Here is a 16,862-nt window from a genome sequence, read left to right as displayed (position 1 = left end):
AATGAAGATCATTCAGATAGTGTTACCAAGAGGGCTGAGTTAATATTCTCTCGCTCCTGGTATCTCCCCTGACAGGCAAGCATAAGGGTGAATATTCTCAAAGACCTCACAGAAATATAAGTCCCATTACTAGCATCACTTAAATATTAATGTCATCTTAATTGTTATCAAAATTAACACAAAAGTTTAAAATTCATCTAATTCCCTTTCTATTATCGTTTAGATTTTTGGACATAGTATTTTCTTGGCCTTGAAGGACTATTAACATACAGTCTGGCCATCTGGAGTTAGTTTTACCGTGAATGGGGTCTGGCCACCAGTCTTTTATGAGCCTTCTGTCCTCAAAGCTACTTGAGACTCCCATAAATGAGAGAAAATACAAGTATCTGGCCTCACAAAGGCAGTGGATCTGCATGGAGCAGCTCTGTCTAGCCTCTGCCGGAAGCATCTGCTTACACCTGTCTTTGTGGCTTCTACAGCAGAGTGCAGCTTTCACCTTGCTCTTGTCTTGACTCACGCAGCTTTGCTCCACCATGTTTCCCCAATTGATACTTCCCTCTTTCATAAGTGAAGGTCACTTCCTTTAGCTTTATGACAACGGACATTTCAACAAGTTCTTTTAGGCCACAAATTTCCTACGGAGTTTTATTTTATTTTATTGTAGAAAAGTAGAAATAAGTAAAACATATAGGAGAGACATAGAGAAAAATGATTCCACTCTTCAGTCTTTCTTTTAGTTCCCTGTAATCTCATTACTTCTCCATGAAATCGTGTGTATTGACTGAAGAAGGAAACAAGTGTCAACCATTAAGCTGCTGTCACATGCTGAAAACACTGGAAAAGTTTAGAGCACAGAGCTTTCCCAGCTGAAGCACAGAAATGTTATGTCCCTGACAAACTAGCAAGGATGGTGTCATTGTGTGTGTGGAACATGGGTAGTGTAGCAGACGGCCTGCATGAACATACATAGGACACTGGTTTGTGAATAATTAGCTGGCAGTGAAGGTAACACATCAGGCCATCATTGTCGTTGTCAAATTGTCAAAGATAGTTAAGTTCAGGATTTAAGGAGATTGATTATAAATACAGCATTTACAAGATACAAAATATTTTGTTATGCCCAACTTTCAGGGACCGAAGAGCCAATTGTGATGCAAACACATAAGGGTCTCTATATGAGCTTGCAAGCAAGGTCTCTCACTGTCCCCACTGCAGCGTGTCACAGTGAGAACCCCAAGTCTAGGGTGCAGGGTATTTATTGTAGTTACAGCAAGCATAGGGAATTTCCATATGCTTCAGCAAGTTAATCTATAAAAACTGGATTTCTGGGTGTAATGCGCATAAACCGAACACGAGGGAAAAAAACACCTGCCAAAAGGGTGGCTAAGTTACCTATTCTCTGCAGGGTGTCTTGAGGTATCTGTGTGTACCTTGACCCTGCTATTGTAGCCTGGCTGTTGCTAAGGGGTTGGGGTTGCCATAGAATGCTTGCTCGGGAGGACTCTGTGATTTTCTTCCTGGAATTGGAGTTTAGACCCTGATCTTGCACAAAATAGAGTTACTTCAAAAACAGAGTTGGTTGGACTTTGCAGTTTGTCTAATAAATATAGAATTATGACAACTTGGACACTTTATTTTCAGCCATGGAACAAAATTGACTTTTGTTTTAGCTTCTGTGGTTTCCTGACAGTTCTCTAAGAGGGACACGAGTCATTATTGAAGCCTTTCTCGCTAACACAAACTTGAGGGTTTTATACACTGGAAGGACAAGGGAACAGCAATTCTAGAACCAGAGTTTGGAAGTGATAGGAAATCGTTTGTGCTGAGAAACATTGTCAGTGTCCATCAGGAGGTGTAGATGATAAGATGAGAGACACTGCATGAGCCACGGGGTGAAGGGAAACCAGCCTTGCCTTAGGATTAGAATTGTCGAACTCAGACACAACTAGAAAGAACCCATACTCAGGATGATTACAGCAGGTAATTAGACCTGCATTAGACCTCAGTATGAAAGATGTAGGCTGAGAGGGCAGAGGCAGTTAATAGTGACCTTGAGAGACCAGTGACACCCAACTGCATGGCCTGCAAATGTGTTCCCGGAGGCAGAAAAACCGCAGGGAAGCTCTGTTAAAAGTAATGAGCCACTTTCAGAGTAAAACAAGCACCCTTTGCTCCCAGTGCCTCCTTGCCATGAATGGTTCAGCAAGTCACGAATAGCTTCAGAAATGTACAGAGCTTCAGGGGCATCGCTCTGCATGTAAAAGAAGGGTGAAAAAATAGAGGTGAAGACTGCCTAAACGTTTGTCCCTACACCAGACCAATGTTTAAATATGCAGAAAGTCAGTAGTTGTGAATGTGTTTATAAGTGAGTGACTACATACATATACACACTGCTGAGTACAGACCAAATTCTTTGCAATGATAATTTCCATTTAGAATGGAGTATCTGGTTTACTGAGAACCTTCACCTTGCAAAATTCTTTTAGGCTTATGATCTCAGGTCGCATTGAGAACACTCAAACAAAAATACAGAAGTAAACCGTAGGGAAGTGTTCAGACATGACAATTGTGTTTGCTGCATAGAAGGCAGGCATGCACAGGCTGTTTTCACAGAACCTAGGTCCAAGACTGACCCAGCCCCAGCTCAGCAGGAGCAGTGGCAACCTCATTTCTTCATGGCCCTCTTGCTCCCTCTACTGGCCATTCTGGTGATGTGCAGCTGTGCCCTGTTGGACTTCTGGTGTCTGAGCTACCTCAGAGCTCTCTCATGCTTAGCAGGAAGACTTTTGTGCTCCTGGGCCAAATGAGAAGAGTCTCTTCTTCCTCTTGCAGGAGTGACAGATGGACTTCCAATTCCAGAGGAACATGGTGAATGGTATCCTGTTTCACAAGGTCCAGGTTATGTCTTTGCTCCAGTTGAGGCTCCAGTAGATCCCACCCACCAACTCTTGCTCAGAGACAGCTCCTCTGATGCTGGAATACAGCCCTCCTGATAAACTCCATGCTGAGCTCCTTCAGCAACTGGAGGACCTGCAGCATGTTCTGTGGAGGTGATGGGAGGGGGAGGTCTGCGCTACAAATGCCCTTGAGATACTTCAGGGGAATCCATCTCTACATGAAAGAGAAGAAATACTGTGACTGAGCCTGGGAGATTGTCCAGGAGGAAGCCAGACCCTGCTCTGCAAGAAGAATGTTGCAAATTGATGAAGCAAAGGTGGATCTGGGTCCTCTGGAAACCATTGTTCTTGGGTGCTCTGACACCTTTGTGATTTCAAGTGACTCCCATTTACACTTTGGTCGTATTTGCTTTAACTGAATTTAGAAAGTACTTTAATAATGTTAAACATATAAATGAGAAATCGATTCCTATCCAGGGAGATCAATCTCTCTGAGATGACTGACCTGATGTTTCTTTATTCATCTACCTATCATCTATTTATTTTCATGTACTTAGAAGATTTATACAGTCCACACACCAAATTTATTTTCATATTTCATTACATTTTACAACAATTGACTCTTTCATGTTTTTACTTGGCATTTTGTTTAGTTCCTGTAATTAATAACTTCTTATTGAAAGCAAAATCAACGCCCATGGGTTTCTTTTCTTTTTTTTTTTTTTATTTATGTATTATATGTAAGTACACTGTAGCTGTCTTCAGACACTCCAGAAGAGGGCGCCAGATCTCGTTACAGATGGTTGTGAGCCACCATGTGGTTGCTGGGATTTGAACTCTGGACCTTCGGAAGAGCAGTCGGGTGCTCTTACCCACTGAGCCATCTCACCAGCCCTTCTTTTTTTTTTTTTTTTTATTAGATGTTTTCTTTATTTACATTTCAAACGTTATCCCCTTTCCTGGTTTCCCCTCTGAAAAGCTCCTATCCCCTCTCCCCTCTCCCTGCTCACCAACCTACCCACTCCAGCTTCCTGGCCCTGGCATTTCCCTATACTGGGGCATAGAACCTTCACAGGACCAAGAGCCTCTCCTCCCATTGATGACGAACTAGGCCATTCTCTGTTACATATGCAGCTAGAGCCATGAGTCCCACCATGTTTTTTCTTTGTTTGGTGGTTTAGTCCCAGGGAGCTCTGAGGGTACTGGTTAGGGGCCGCGGCTCAGTGGGTAAGAGTGCTGACTGAGGCTGCAAAGGACCCCGGTTCTGATCCCGGCTCCTACTCGGTGGAAGGTGTTCGATTCCCACTAATTACTTCTTCCCATAAGAGGAACAACAATATGAACACCCATGTTTCGTAAAACAAAACAGAATGGCGGTAAGATTTATGCTGTTGCACCACAAGTTATGATTGTGGCAGTTTGTGATATTTGCTTCATGAGCATGGAAGTAGATTCTGCTGTTTGAAACTATCAGAGTTCCAGGGAGAGGTAGACTCCATCGAATTGCCGTGATCCTCAAGGCTGTGAGAACACTAAAGGGAGTTGGCAGTCTCAAAGCAGAGGCTTAGGTATGAGTAAAGTCTGGTGCAAAGTAAAAAATAAAGCCAGGCTTCCTTCGCAAGCTGCCTTGTAGAAAATAAAGCACACATCTCCAGATGAAAACCACACAATGAGATTCCTGAAAAACATTTTTAAAGGAATGGTCCAAGCTGACAGTATGAAATATAGACGAACATGCAAGCATACCAAAAAGTGATATTAGGAAGCTAATACATGATATGAGTAAAAATGATGGTGAGGAAATTGAGATGACATGGAAACAAAAAACAGACTGGACTCAAAGAACTCCATGTAGATGCACATCTGGAGGCCCTGATGACAGACTAGGTAAAACAACAGAATAAAGGCTTCTGAACTTGGAGGCATGTGGAATGGGATTGCCTGAACAAAGTCTGAATTGTGCATATTCAAGAAGACGTTGAGAAAAGTAAAATAGGAAATCAGTGAAATAGTATCCACAATTTCCCTCATGTTTGCAACCATGCAGTCATCCAGGTAAGGCTTCAACAAGGACCAGGTACAACTATGTGGCCAAAAAAAAACCCAAAGTCTTGTGGATATCCAAATAAATAGATAAAGGAAGGGCTTCAGAGGGTCACTTTAAGGGCATATCTGAAGCATGCAAAGTGTTTAAGGAACGTGGTGCCTGTGGAGGTACACTACAATGAAAATACTAAACTATAGTGTGTAATTCAGATGGGGCCAATTCTGAGATCGAGTAGTGTGTCTGGAGTGGGGAATGGGGGTTTTCATGCTAGAGAGGAAAGGGAAGAGAAAGTCTCTGGCAGAACACTAGTGGAAACAATAGTTTGATCTAGATCTGGCTGTGCTTCTGAAAGATTCCAGAGAGTAAGGCAGGAATGAAGATGGATGGAGTGAGGACTTTCTGGGGGCCAACTCTGCCTTTCCAGGCTGTTTTACTCCCTCATGTCTCTAGACTGAGTGTCTGGGAGCTGCCAGCTGTTAGAAGCATGGAGAACATGAGGGTGGAAGGACGACTGTTGCCCCATCGCCAAGAAGAGTGTCTTCTTAGGATTTTTATACTTTTCATTAGTTCCTTCGCTATGCAGAAGCACTGACATTTTATGTTATTTGTTGTGCCGATTTCCCATTTCTCACTTCTTGCTGTTTCCTGGGTTGTCTGGGTCCTTTTCATAACGCCCTTGCCTCTCGCTATAGTGAAGAGTTTTCTCTGTGTCTGTTTTACCAACTTCAGATTCATTGCACTGGTCCTCGTAATGCTTTCATATTAGTGTTCTGCTATTCTGAGGTCTACAACTCCATACTGCACTCAGTCAGTACTGCAATAACCCCTACCACCGCACTTTGTGGTTCTATGTTATTCGAGAATTGATGATTTTGTTTTTAAGTGTAATGTTGTAACACGTTTATTGAAACTTCACTATATCTTAGGTAAGCATTTTCATATTATCATTTCAAAGAAAAAATTCATAAAACGGGATTTACCCAAGTGCTACATTGAACGTTACTGACAGGAGTGGTATTGCTTCCCTATCTGAACAGCAAACAGCAAAAGCCACTTCCTCTCTTTACTTTCATGACAACCGACATCACATTTTGTTCCCACGTTAAAACCAAATATGTGTTTTGCTCTCTAGGAAAGTAGAAAAGAAAAGAATAAATAAATAAATAAATAACTGTCATGAACATTAGAATGCATACTATATACTTGTTTCATTTTACTCTCTGACATCATCATGAAATAAATATAATGAAGATAGTGAGGCAGAATTCCACGATTTAATTTGAACACTTCAAAAGTATAGTACAATTAAATGAAAAATTGTGTATAGCTGAAGGATATAAAGTTCTTTCTCTCTGGAAAAATTGTCTGAATGTCTCTACCATGCAGTTGGAGATGAATGGAGATGGGAATGCAAGACCCCTCCTCCCTTACTCCAAACAAAGCAGATAAACATCTTTAGTTTGTGTTTCCTCTTGAGCAACAACCAAAGGTACAACCATCAGCGTGTCATTACGTCTGTATGGATATTTCAAACAGAACAAATATTTGATGATTAAGTATGGGTTATAAAAAGAGCATTTGGCAGAGCAATTAGTAGTTATTCCTATGAATGAAATTAAGAAAGACTGGAAAATGTCTTCAGAAATACAGAGAAAGCATAGGTTTGCTGTCATTGTCTAAGTATTTTTTACACTCTGATTCCTGGGATTGTGGGTCTCTACTGAGATAAAAATCCCTCCACGTGAACACAGTAAACATAAGAACAACAGAATTCTAGAATTTATGCTTTTGAAAACCAAGGACACACCATATCCAGTATGAGTTCTGACATCATCAGGATGTGGTAAGGGCATTTTTCAGGCAGTGAGTTTCAAGAGGGAGACCTAAAGATACCATGCTACTCTGAAGCAGAAAGTGTGAGTAGACTCAAAACCCATCAACAAGTTACATGGTACTTGGAAAATGGCATCATATTAGGATCAGACTAAACACACACACACACACACACACACACACACACACACACACACACACAGAGAGAGAGAGAGAGAGAGAGAGAGAGAAATAGAGAGAGAGAGACACAGAGACACAGAGAGACAGAGAAACAGAGAGGAGGGTAGGAAGATAGGGATGGAGATAGACAGGGTGGGGGTGATTACTATAGGCTGGAGAACACTGTAGACATCAGTGCACACAGGGTGGAAAGAAAGGGAGATGTCTGTTTTCATCCTGACTTTGAGGGAACAGTGAGGTACAACCTCATGGCTTGCAGGACCTGGTTCCTGAGAGATAGAATGATCAGCAAAGTGCCATCAACTGTAGCAAGTCACCAATGGAAATAACAGTAACAACAAAACATAGTCTACTTCTGTGTTCTGAAGAGCCTCTGTGCCATGACAGCTCTGTCCAGCGTCTACACAGTAAAGGAAACTCATTGAGCCATGAGAGCTTCATTTCCAATTTCAAAGAAGCAAGGAAGACAGAGGGGACAGGTTAAATAATTGTTCCCAAAAGTGTAATATTTAGATATGAAGCCAATTTGGATACTGGGTGTATATTTTCATATGCACTTTGACTTTCTACCATACTGATTATTTTCATTAGAAATGAGACATATATTTGGTATATTTGAGGTTTAGTGGAAAAATTAAAATTTGATCTCAAAGTCAGTATCTGAGCCCTGTGCTATGAGGCCACAGAGAAAACACACAGATGAACCTTTCCCTATAAAAAGGAAAAAAAAAAAACAGAGAAAATGTTATCTTTCTTCTGCCTGCTCTCTGATTTCAAAGGCCTCCAACTCTCTTTGGTCACTTGGAAGAAACTCCAACTCCTACTTAGATGGGATGGCATTGATTTCTAGGGTTCCATCTGTTTCCCTTCCCAAGCTTCAGGATTAGTTATATGTAATTCTCTACGGGAATTCACATGAGTGCTGGGAAACCAATCAGGTACTCATGTGTGTGCTGTAAGAATACTGATGACCGAGCCATTCAACAGCTTTTAAGAACATATTTTGGGTGAAATTCTTTTCATTCTTTATATTAGATGAGTAAATTTTATATACAAGATACACACACACACACACACACACACACACACACACACACACATAGTGAAAGTTTACGAAAATTCATTCAGTGGAGAAGTTCTAAATATCTTTGTTGAAAAGAGCAGAGAAAGTTGATACAATAATGAAAACTAAAATGATTGATAAAAAAAATGCCCAGATACAAAATGAAAATGAGTTAAAGAAAGCAAAAAAAAAAAAAAAAAGAGTTGGAAGGAAAGGGGAAGAAGACATTCAGAAAATAGAAACTAGTGTTTTTCTCCTATTTAAGACACATCCATACAGGATGGTCTTCAGAGAACCTAAAGGAGAAGGATCAGGTCCAAACAGCCCAGAAGACCAGCAGCATTGGCAACATTCACCATGGCTAGGCTCTGTGCTTTCCTAATGGCCCTGGCAGTGATGAGCTACTGGTCAACCTGCCCTCTAGGATGTGACCTGCCTCAAACTCATAACCTCAGGAACAAGAGAGCCTTGACCCTCCTGGTACAAATGAGGAGACTCTCCCCTCTCTCCTGCCTGAAGGACAGGAAGGACTTTGGATTCCCCCAGGAGAAGGTGGATGCCCAACAGATCAAGAAGGCTCAAGCCATCCCTGTCCTGCTTGAGCTGACCCAGCAAATCTTGAACATCTTCACATCAAAGGACTCATCTGCTGCTTGGGATGCAACCCTCCTAGACTCATTCTGCAATGACCTCCATCAGCAGCTCAATGACCTGCAAGGCTGTCTGATGCAGCAGGTGGGGGTGCAAGAACCTCCCCTGACCCAGGAAGACTCCCTGCTGGCTGTGAGGAAATACTTCCACAGGATCACTGTGTACCTGAGAGAGAAGAAACACAGCCCCTGTGCCTGGGAGGTGGTCAGAACAGAAGTCTGGAGAGCCCTGTTTTCCTCAGCCAAGTTGCTGGCAAGTCTGAGTGAGGAGAAGGAGTGAGTCTGAGACCAAGTGGAGAGAATCTCCTGGACTAGGACACTGCACCACTCTGCCCAGATTTTACCATCTCAAAAACATCAGTCATTTTGACATGAATTGAAACAAGTTGCCTAGATGCTTCTGCAGTAATGAGCAATGCTCTGTAAATCTGTAAAGAGATTTGTTCTCCATCCATTCAGATTTATTTATATTATTTATTTATTAATATTTATTTTTATGTAACTTATTTTCTACTTTAATTTTAAGCAGATTTATATTTTCAGTGTAACAAATACATAATTATCCAGTTAATTTTCTATGTTCCATAAATTATTCTTAAAAAAAATCTGCTTTGGCTTTTTCATTCTTTACATCTTTTCAGACATTATTAATGTTTTTTGTTGGATATTTTCTTTATTTACGTTTCAAATGTTATCCCCTTTCCCGGTCTCCCTCCAGAAACCCCCTATCTCATCCTCTCTCTCCCTGCTTCTTTGAGGGTCTTCCCCCAGCCATCCACCCAGCCAGCTACCCAGCCACCCACCCACTCCTGCCTCCCTGTCCTGGCATTCCTTACACAGGGGCATCGAGCTTTCACAGGACCAAGGGCCTCTCCAACCATTGATGATTGACAAGGCCATCCTCTATTACATATGGGGCTGGAGCCATGGGTCCCTCCGTGTGTACTCCTTAGTTGGTGTTTTAGTCCCTGGGAGCTCTGAGGGGGTTCTGGATGGTTGATACTGTTGTTTTTCCTCTGAGGTTGCAAAAACCTTTCAGCTACTTCAGTCCTTTCTCTAACTCCTCCACTGGGGACCCCGTGCTCAGTCCAATGGTTGGTTGCCTCTGTCTTTGTCAGGCTCTGAGAAGACAGCTATATCAGGCTCCTTTCAGCATGCACTTCTTGGCATCCACAATAGTGAGTGGGTTTGGTGACTGTTCACAGGATGGCTCCCCAGTATTACCAATGTTTTAAACTAATACTCTGCAATATAAAAATTAGATACCAGGCTAGGGTGCAAAGTATCGTGGGTGTGTGTGTCAATGCTTAGTGTGTACATGAGTAGATAAGATATACACACCTCATGCTTCTCATTCATTGATGGTCAAATCTAAGCCTTTACATTTCTCCAGTACACATATGCAACCAGCACAGTGTGCAGAAGGAAGGCAGAATATCTTTCTTCTGCCAAATTGTGACTTTGTCTTTTTTGAACAACTCATCCCCAGATTTACTAGCCTCTGACTTCCCTCACTTCAGTACCTATTATTCTATTCTCATGTACTATGTGTTCAATTGGACACACAACTCCTTCACATGAACTCTACAGCTAAAAGCAGTAGTCTCGTATTATTTACAAAACCTAACCCATGGGGACGAGTCTTCTAGGATGAGTTCTGAAGCCATGCTCGTAACTGCGCTCTCGTGAAGATAGGTACAAGATGGAGGGCTGAGGATGAGATTCTCTGTATAGCAGAGTGCTAGTAAATTTGATAGCTACTGAGTAAGTCACATAGAGTTCCAGAAGAAGCACCATCTTGGGATCAGACTCTGTCAGGATCTATGGAGGATAAGTGAATGCTAGTGGATGAGTTTCCTGGAGATGGCCCACTGGTTTTTGCATGTTTTATGATGAGTGAGCTCTGAGAGGCAAGGCCCTGAAAGATTTCATCCCAGTATTGCTTCTTGCTATTTATATGCCTGTCCTATCACTATTACACAGTCTAACAATTCCTGGGCATCAAAGCATCTTATTTAGTAAATTTCCTGCTGATCAACATAAAGATAAACTTTTATGAACTAATATTGTGTAGATAAATTAATGATTTTATAGAATTCCTGATTTGATTCAAATAATTTTAGGAAGAACATTTTAAGAGAAGGTTTTAGTTTGTTTGTTTTTTGTTTTTGTTTTGTTTTGGAGGTTTTATTTTTTGCTAGAAAGATGTAATAATGTTAGAATCAAGAATAGAATATGTCTACTCCTCATAATAGTAAGTAATGGCTGCATAGTAAGAAATACAATGAGCTTTCATAATTTCACTAAAAAGAGAAATAGTCTTGGGGCACATTTGTGTTCAAAGAAAAAACATTCAGGTTCAAAGATGAAGCCACAGGTGTGCACTATGATAAGGCAAGGCCATGCAAAAACTATTGCTTTGAACTTATAATGAGTTTACAGTATGCAACACTGCCTTGAACTTGTTATTGATACCTTTTTGTAACTCCTCTGCTTTTGTAACATTTTTAACTATGAGGTAATTCTTTCTTACATAGAGAAGTTTTTGTCGAAAAGCTGTAAGAAGCTGAAAGCAGTAAAAAAGGTGGTGCAGTCAATTTCTTCTTCACTCAGTGTGTGTGTGTGTGTGTGTTATCTGAGTGACTTCTTTCCTTTTCTTTTTATCTCTAGTTCAAAAGGAGTTAACTAGCTCCAAGCCTCTCTGTGAGAGGCTCCTGGCTTATTTGCCAAGAAAGTAGCTCAATAAATCCTTTTACTTAATTCCTGCTGCTAAACAGCATGTGTTAGCCATCAGATATCAGCACTTATTTAAACACAAATAATAGCAGAGATAGAGGTAAGTTTCTCTAGGGCTAAGCATAAATGGTTAAATTTCAGCTCTGATTGAAACACAGAGCAGTAACAGTAAATTCAGAGTTTTCAGTGCTTATTTAAACAGAACAATAATAAAGACATGAGTTCCCAGAGTTTAATAAAGCATAGGGAGTTAAAATCCCAGATACAGAATTTCATAAAGTACAGAGATTTATAAAATAGAGAGACCACATTCAATAAAGCCCAGAGAGTTATAGGAAAAGAATCCAAAGCTTAATAAAGCATAAAAGTAAGATTATAAGGCCGAGGATCATTTGTTCTATAGACTTTGCTCAACTCTGTGTTTCACTTCAGCTCAAATCCCAAAAGTCCAGGTAGGCCCCCGTCATCTCCCTACACACATCCACCCTAAGGAGAACCAGTACTGAGGGTCAGGGCAATAATTAGAGGTTGAAGAACACTGCAGACCCTACTACAAACGTTGTGGGCAGAAAGGCAGTGTCTTCATTGATCCTGACTTTGAGGGACCAGTGAAGCACGGCCATGTGACCAACAGGAGTTTGTTTCTTAGAGAGAGAAAGATGTCAGAGAAACCACTTCGTCTGTGATGAGTCACCTGTGAGAGTAAAGAGGAAAAGCACCATCTGGTTTTCCATCCTGAGGAGACCCTGTGCTGTGAAGGTTCTGCTCAGTTACTGCCTGCTGTGTGTTTGTGAATGCTATTAAATAAACTCAATCTATTTCTATCTTTCAACATGAGTGCAAACACTTTGAAATCTGCAGTACAAAGAAATGACTGTGCAGATCCCTTTCTGCTGTGAGGCGGTGCAGAGAAGCTAGAACTGCTTCTACTGGGATTTGATAAGAACAGTGTGTTTGGTTCTGGCTGATACTACAGTATCCTGATCATAATTATGAACATTGCATGTTGATTTGTGTGGCTTTAATAGTACTCATGGCATAGAGTGTGAGATTTCATGCATTTGAAATACAAAGTTCAGATACTTACCTGCATGTTTTGGCTTGGATGCAAAACGTCACTGGGGTTCCACATGTTGGAGGTTGGTACTCAGGGAAGCACTGTTCACAGGGCACTGGAGCCTTGATCGCATCTTCCAGGAACAAACTTTATCAATGAAAATCCATTGATTATTTCAGATGAGCAGACTATTATTAGGTAGTGAGGTTTTGCTGGAGGACGGTTAGGGGAATTCATCCTAAGGACAAACTTTCCCTGTCTGCATCTTGCAGACCATGAGATGAGTAAAATTTTGAGACACACAGTCTTCCAACTATGTAACAGATTCAGAAATCCATGGTGTCAGTGATCTAATGTTACAAGACAAAATAAATGAAAATTTAAGCTTTGAGATTTTAAATATCTTACTACTCTTGTGTATGTGTGTGAATGTCTCTCTGTGTGCATGTGTGTGTGTGTGTGTGTATCTGTGGCTGCATGTGTTTATCTGTGTGAGTATATGTGTATGTGTGTCCATGTGTTTGTTTATCGCTCAGTGTGTTGTGTAAAATATTAAAAAAAGGACCCTCCAACTATCTGTGTGCCTGGACTATGCTCCCACATTCCTACCAGCCCACCAACTCTATGGCCATGCCAGACCACACTCCTATGATCAGGCACTTGTCCCTGGCGCTGTTAGCTCTTCCTCAGCCATAAGCCCACTTAGTCAGTGATCCACATTCCAGTAACTAAATGGAACCTCATGGTTGTAAACTACAAGACCCAGTAACACAGTAGAATCAAAACTCTTAAAGTTTAATTAGCCAATGAGATTCATGTATCAATGATATCACAATTTACAAGATGCCAACACAATAATCTCAGAGCCAATTGATAGAGATAAAAGCTTTATCCCAATTATCTAACCTTATGATGCCACAGCTACTTGTGGCCTGAAAACGCCACGTGAGTTTATGTCGGCAGCCATCTTTGTTCTCCTTCCTCCTCTGAGAGCCTCCCTGTGTCTCTGCAATTTTTAGCTCCATCTCCCTTTTCCTTGTCCAATTACAGACCTCTGCACTAATGTTGTTGGACAGGGAAAACCCTGTGACATCAGTGTGTTTATGTTTAACTGCTTGTGTGACTGTATGTGTGTGTGTGTTTGTTTGTATATATTTGAGTATGTGTACATGTGAGTTTGTATAAGGATATACACGTGTATGTTTGTATATGAGTGTGTATATGTTACTGCTTGTGTTGTATTATGGTGGAATGTGACTGTGTGTATGAAAAGGTTTGTGAGATTTTGTGAGAATGTGTGGGAATTTTGCACATGTGTGTGTCTGTGTGAGTGTTTGTTTGAAGGATGGGGAAATCTGTAAATGTGAGTGTATGTGTGTTTAAATGTTTATCTAGTGTGTTTTTGTGTGTTGAAAATTGTCTTATGTGAGAGAATATGTGTATGAATGAATGAGGAGTTTTATATATGTATAAGTATTGTGGGAATGTTTGTATGTGGGAGTCTGTGAGTGTGTATATGGATGTATGTGTATTGTGTAAGTATGTTTGTATATTTCTGTGCATCTTTATATAAGAGTGGCTCTGTGTGTATGCATATCATGATGAGTGAGTGTATATAAATGTGTGAGTGTATTTGTGCATGTTTTGTGTGTGTGTGTGTGAGAGAGAGCGAGAGAGAGAGAGAGAGAGAGAATGAAAGAGAGAGGATGAGAGGCAGACACATGCTGAGAAAGAGTGGCACATACAGCCCGTGTGTACGCAGGCACAAGCTTGCCTAGTTATGGATGTGGCAGCTGGAGGCCACCCTACAGGTCTTGGTTGTCTACTGCATCTCTGTGTTCCAGAAATCAAGCATAGCTTATCAAGCTTGAACATAAGGATATTTGCACTCATGGTCCTCAGGATGCCATGACAATCATAGGATAAATAGCTAATATACAGTGATGGCATAACTAACCTTTTATGAAAATTAATATTAGTTAGTGAAGGTAATATAAAGAAAATAACTTAATTTTTAGCCTCTAAACAATTGAAAAATTTGAAGTGTATCATTACATCTGTATGAATTTTGTAGAGGCAGGGTTTTCTCTGTGTAGTCCTCATAGTCCTGCAACTTGCTCTGTAGACTAGGCTGGCCTTGAACTCAGACACCTGCCTGCCTCTTCTGAGATTAAACTGTGCAGCACCACGTCCAGGCCACAACAATACTTCTACCTTAGAAACATTTTGCATCATACTTTACTTTTTGACACAAATATTTATGTAAATGGTATAAATAAAATAAAAAATAATTGTAAAATGAATTACAGTAACTTAAGTACAATCATAGAGGAAATTTTGTGTTTGCAATAGATGTGTAAATTTCTCACAGAGACTGTATATCTGTGGAGTAGTTAATGACAATTTAAGTCTAATTTAAAGCAAAACCCTGTAGAGTAGCTTTCTGAGGACAGCAGTGAAAGAGAAAGCAATGATGGAACCCACATGTCTGAGGGGGGGAAAAGCCCAGACACAGTAGAGAGTGAAGTAAAGAAAGTGAAAAGAGAATTAGGAAGCAAGGGGAGGGTATTTAGAAAGGAGAAACTTGTGTTTGTCTCTATTTAAGATAGATGCACACAATAGGCTTGTCAGAGAACCTGGAGGAGAAGACTCAAACACACAGCCCAGAGAGCCATCAGCATCTGCAAGACCCACAATGGCTAGGCTCTGTGCTTTCCTCATGATCCTGATAGTGATGAGCTACTGGTCAACCTGTTCTCTAGGATGCAACCTGCCTCACACTTATAACCTCAGGAACAAAAGGGCCTTGACAGTCCTGGCACAGATGAGGAGGCTCCCCCCTCTTTCCTGCCTGAAGGACAGGAAGGACTTTGGATTCCCCTTGGAGAAAGTGGATAACCAGCAGATCCAGAAGGCTCAAGCCATCCCTGTGCTGCGAGATCTTACTCAGCAGATCTTGAACCTCTTCACATCAAAGACTTCATCTGCTGCTTGGAATGCAACCCTCCTAGACTCATTCTGCAATGACCTCCATCAGCAGCTCAGTGACCTGCAAGGTTGTCTGATGCAGCAGGTTGGGATGCAGGAACCTCCCCTNACCCAGGAAGACTCCCTGCTGGCTGTGAGGAAATACTTCCACAGGATCACTGTGTACCTGAGAGAGAAGAAACACAGCCTCTGTGCCTGGGAGGTGGTCAGAACAGAAGTCTGGAGAGCCCTGTCTTCCTCAGCCAAATTTCTGGCAAGACTGAGTGAAGAGAAGGAGTGAGTCCTGAGACAAAGTGTGGAGAGACCTCCCCTGGACTAGAACACTGCATCTCACTTTATAAGCTCTCCTTTAAAAACTCTCATTACCTTCAGTATGAATACAATCAAGCTGCCTATTATTTCACAATATTGAGTAATTGTTTTCAGTATGTAAAACCACGCCTTTATCTGCACTCATTTGTTTTTATTTATTTATTTATTTATTTATTTATTTATTTATTTATTTATTTATGCTATTAATATAATTTAAGGTATTTATGTTAAATATTTCAATCTCATATTTTTCATAAAACAATTTATCATTTTTATTAAACTTATTTTATATTCAAATAAACTTGCTTTAGAAGGCACTTTGGATTAGTTAATTTTCTATCTCTAACATTACCAAATATTTTTAACATTAAAGCCTACACTATAAATATTGTACAAATAAACAGTTTCCAAATATCAGAGAAGATAGACACATACACTGTACAGTATTTAGACAATCCTTAAATATTTTTATGTTTTCTTTCCAGTATGCACTGGATGTATAGACAGCATGCTGTGCAGTAGAGAGAAAAAGAATCTTGTTCCTGTCGTATTCCTTGTTCCACTTTGACCAAATATTTGCTAGATCAATTCAGCATCTGATTTCCCAGATGTCATACCAATCCACTCTTATCATTAATGAGTTTAATTGTTCTGGGTTCTAAATATGAGTGAGATCATGTAAAGTAATGGAGAAGAGATCAAGAAAAATGAGTAGCCTGCCAATATAGCAGAGAAAAGCAAGACAAGAAGAACCTGGGAATAAACTCCACTCATAATAGCCTCATAAACCAGTCCTGCGAATAATTCCCACCAGAAAAGTGAAATGACTCTAAAATTACCCTTTGAAACACCACTCTTCCTTCTCTATTTCCTGGACCTTGCTTCATCCCATTTTCTACTTCTTTTTCTGTTACTGTTCTTCACTCTCCTCCTCCTCTTCCTCCTCTTCCTCCTCTTCCTGCTTCTCCTCCTCACCATCATTCTTATCCTGCTACTTTTGCTTCATCTTCTTTGAGCAGGGTACATCACCAGCTTGTGGAGCATGGGTAGCTGCTCTCAGAGCCCCTTCCTGAGGATACCTGAATCTCATTCTCCCAAC

At 40.7% G+C, this 16,862-nt stretch overlaps 2 protein-coding genes across 2 annotated transcripts; both read left to right on the top strand.

Moving 5' to 3' along the window:
* The first annotated feature begins 8,342 nt into the window (after window positions 1-8,342).
* On the top strand, window positions 8,343-9,000 carry LOC110292945 (interferon alpha-1-like). Its single transcript, XM_021160633.1, has one exon. The coding sequence runs from the start codon at window positions 8,378-8,380 to the stop codon at window positions 8,948-8,950; it is 573 nt and encodes a 190-aa protein (XP_021016292.1). The 5' UTR covers window positions 8,343-8,377; the 3' UTR covers window positions 8,951-9,000.
* A 6,124-nt stretch (window positions 9,001-15,124) lies between these two features.
* Window positions 15,125-16,071, top strand: LOC110292981 (interferon alpha-2-like). The gene has a single exon (XM_021160692.1). It carries the CDS (start codon window positions 15,159-15,161, stop codon window positions 15,729-15,731), a length of 573 nt encoding a protein of 190 aa, XP_021016351.1. The 5' UTR covers window positions 15,125-15,158; the 3' UTR covers window positions 15,732-16,071.
* The last annotated feature ends 791 nt before the right edge of the window (window positions 16,072-16,862 follow it).

Source organism: Mus caroli, chromosome 4 (genome assembly GCF_900094665.2).
Source record: "Mus caroli chromosome 4, CAROLI_EIJ_v1.1, whole genome shotgun sequence".
In the NCBI taxonomy this organism is placed as follows: domain Eukaryota; kingdom Metazoa; phylum Chordata; class Mammalia; order Rodentia; family Muridae; genus Mus; species Mus caroli.
The sequence above is the reverse complement of the archived record's forward strand: the minus strand, read 5'-3'. Positions and strand labels throughout refer to the sequence as shown.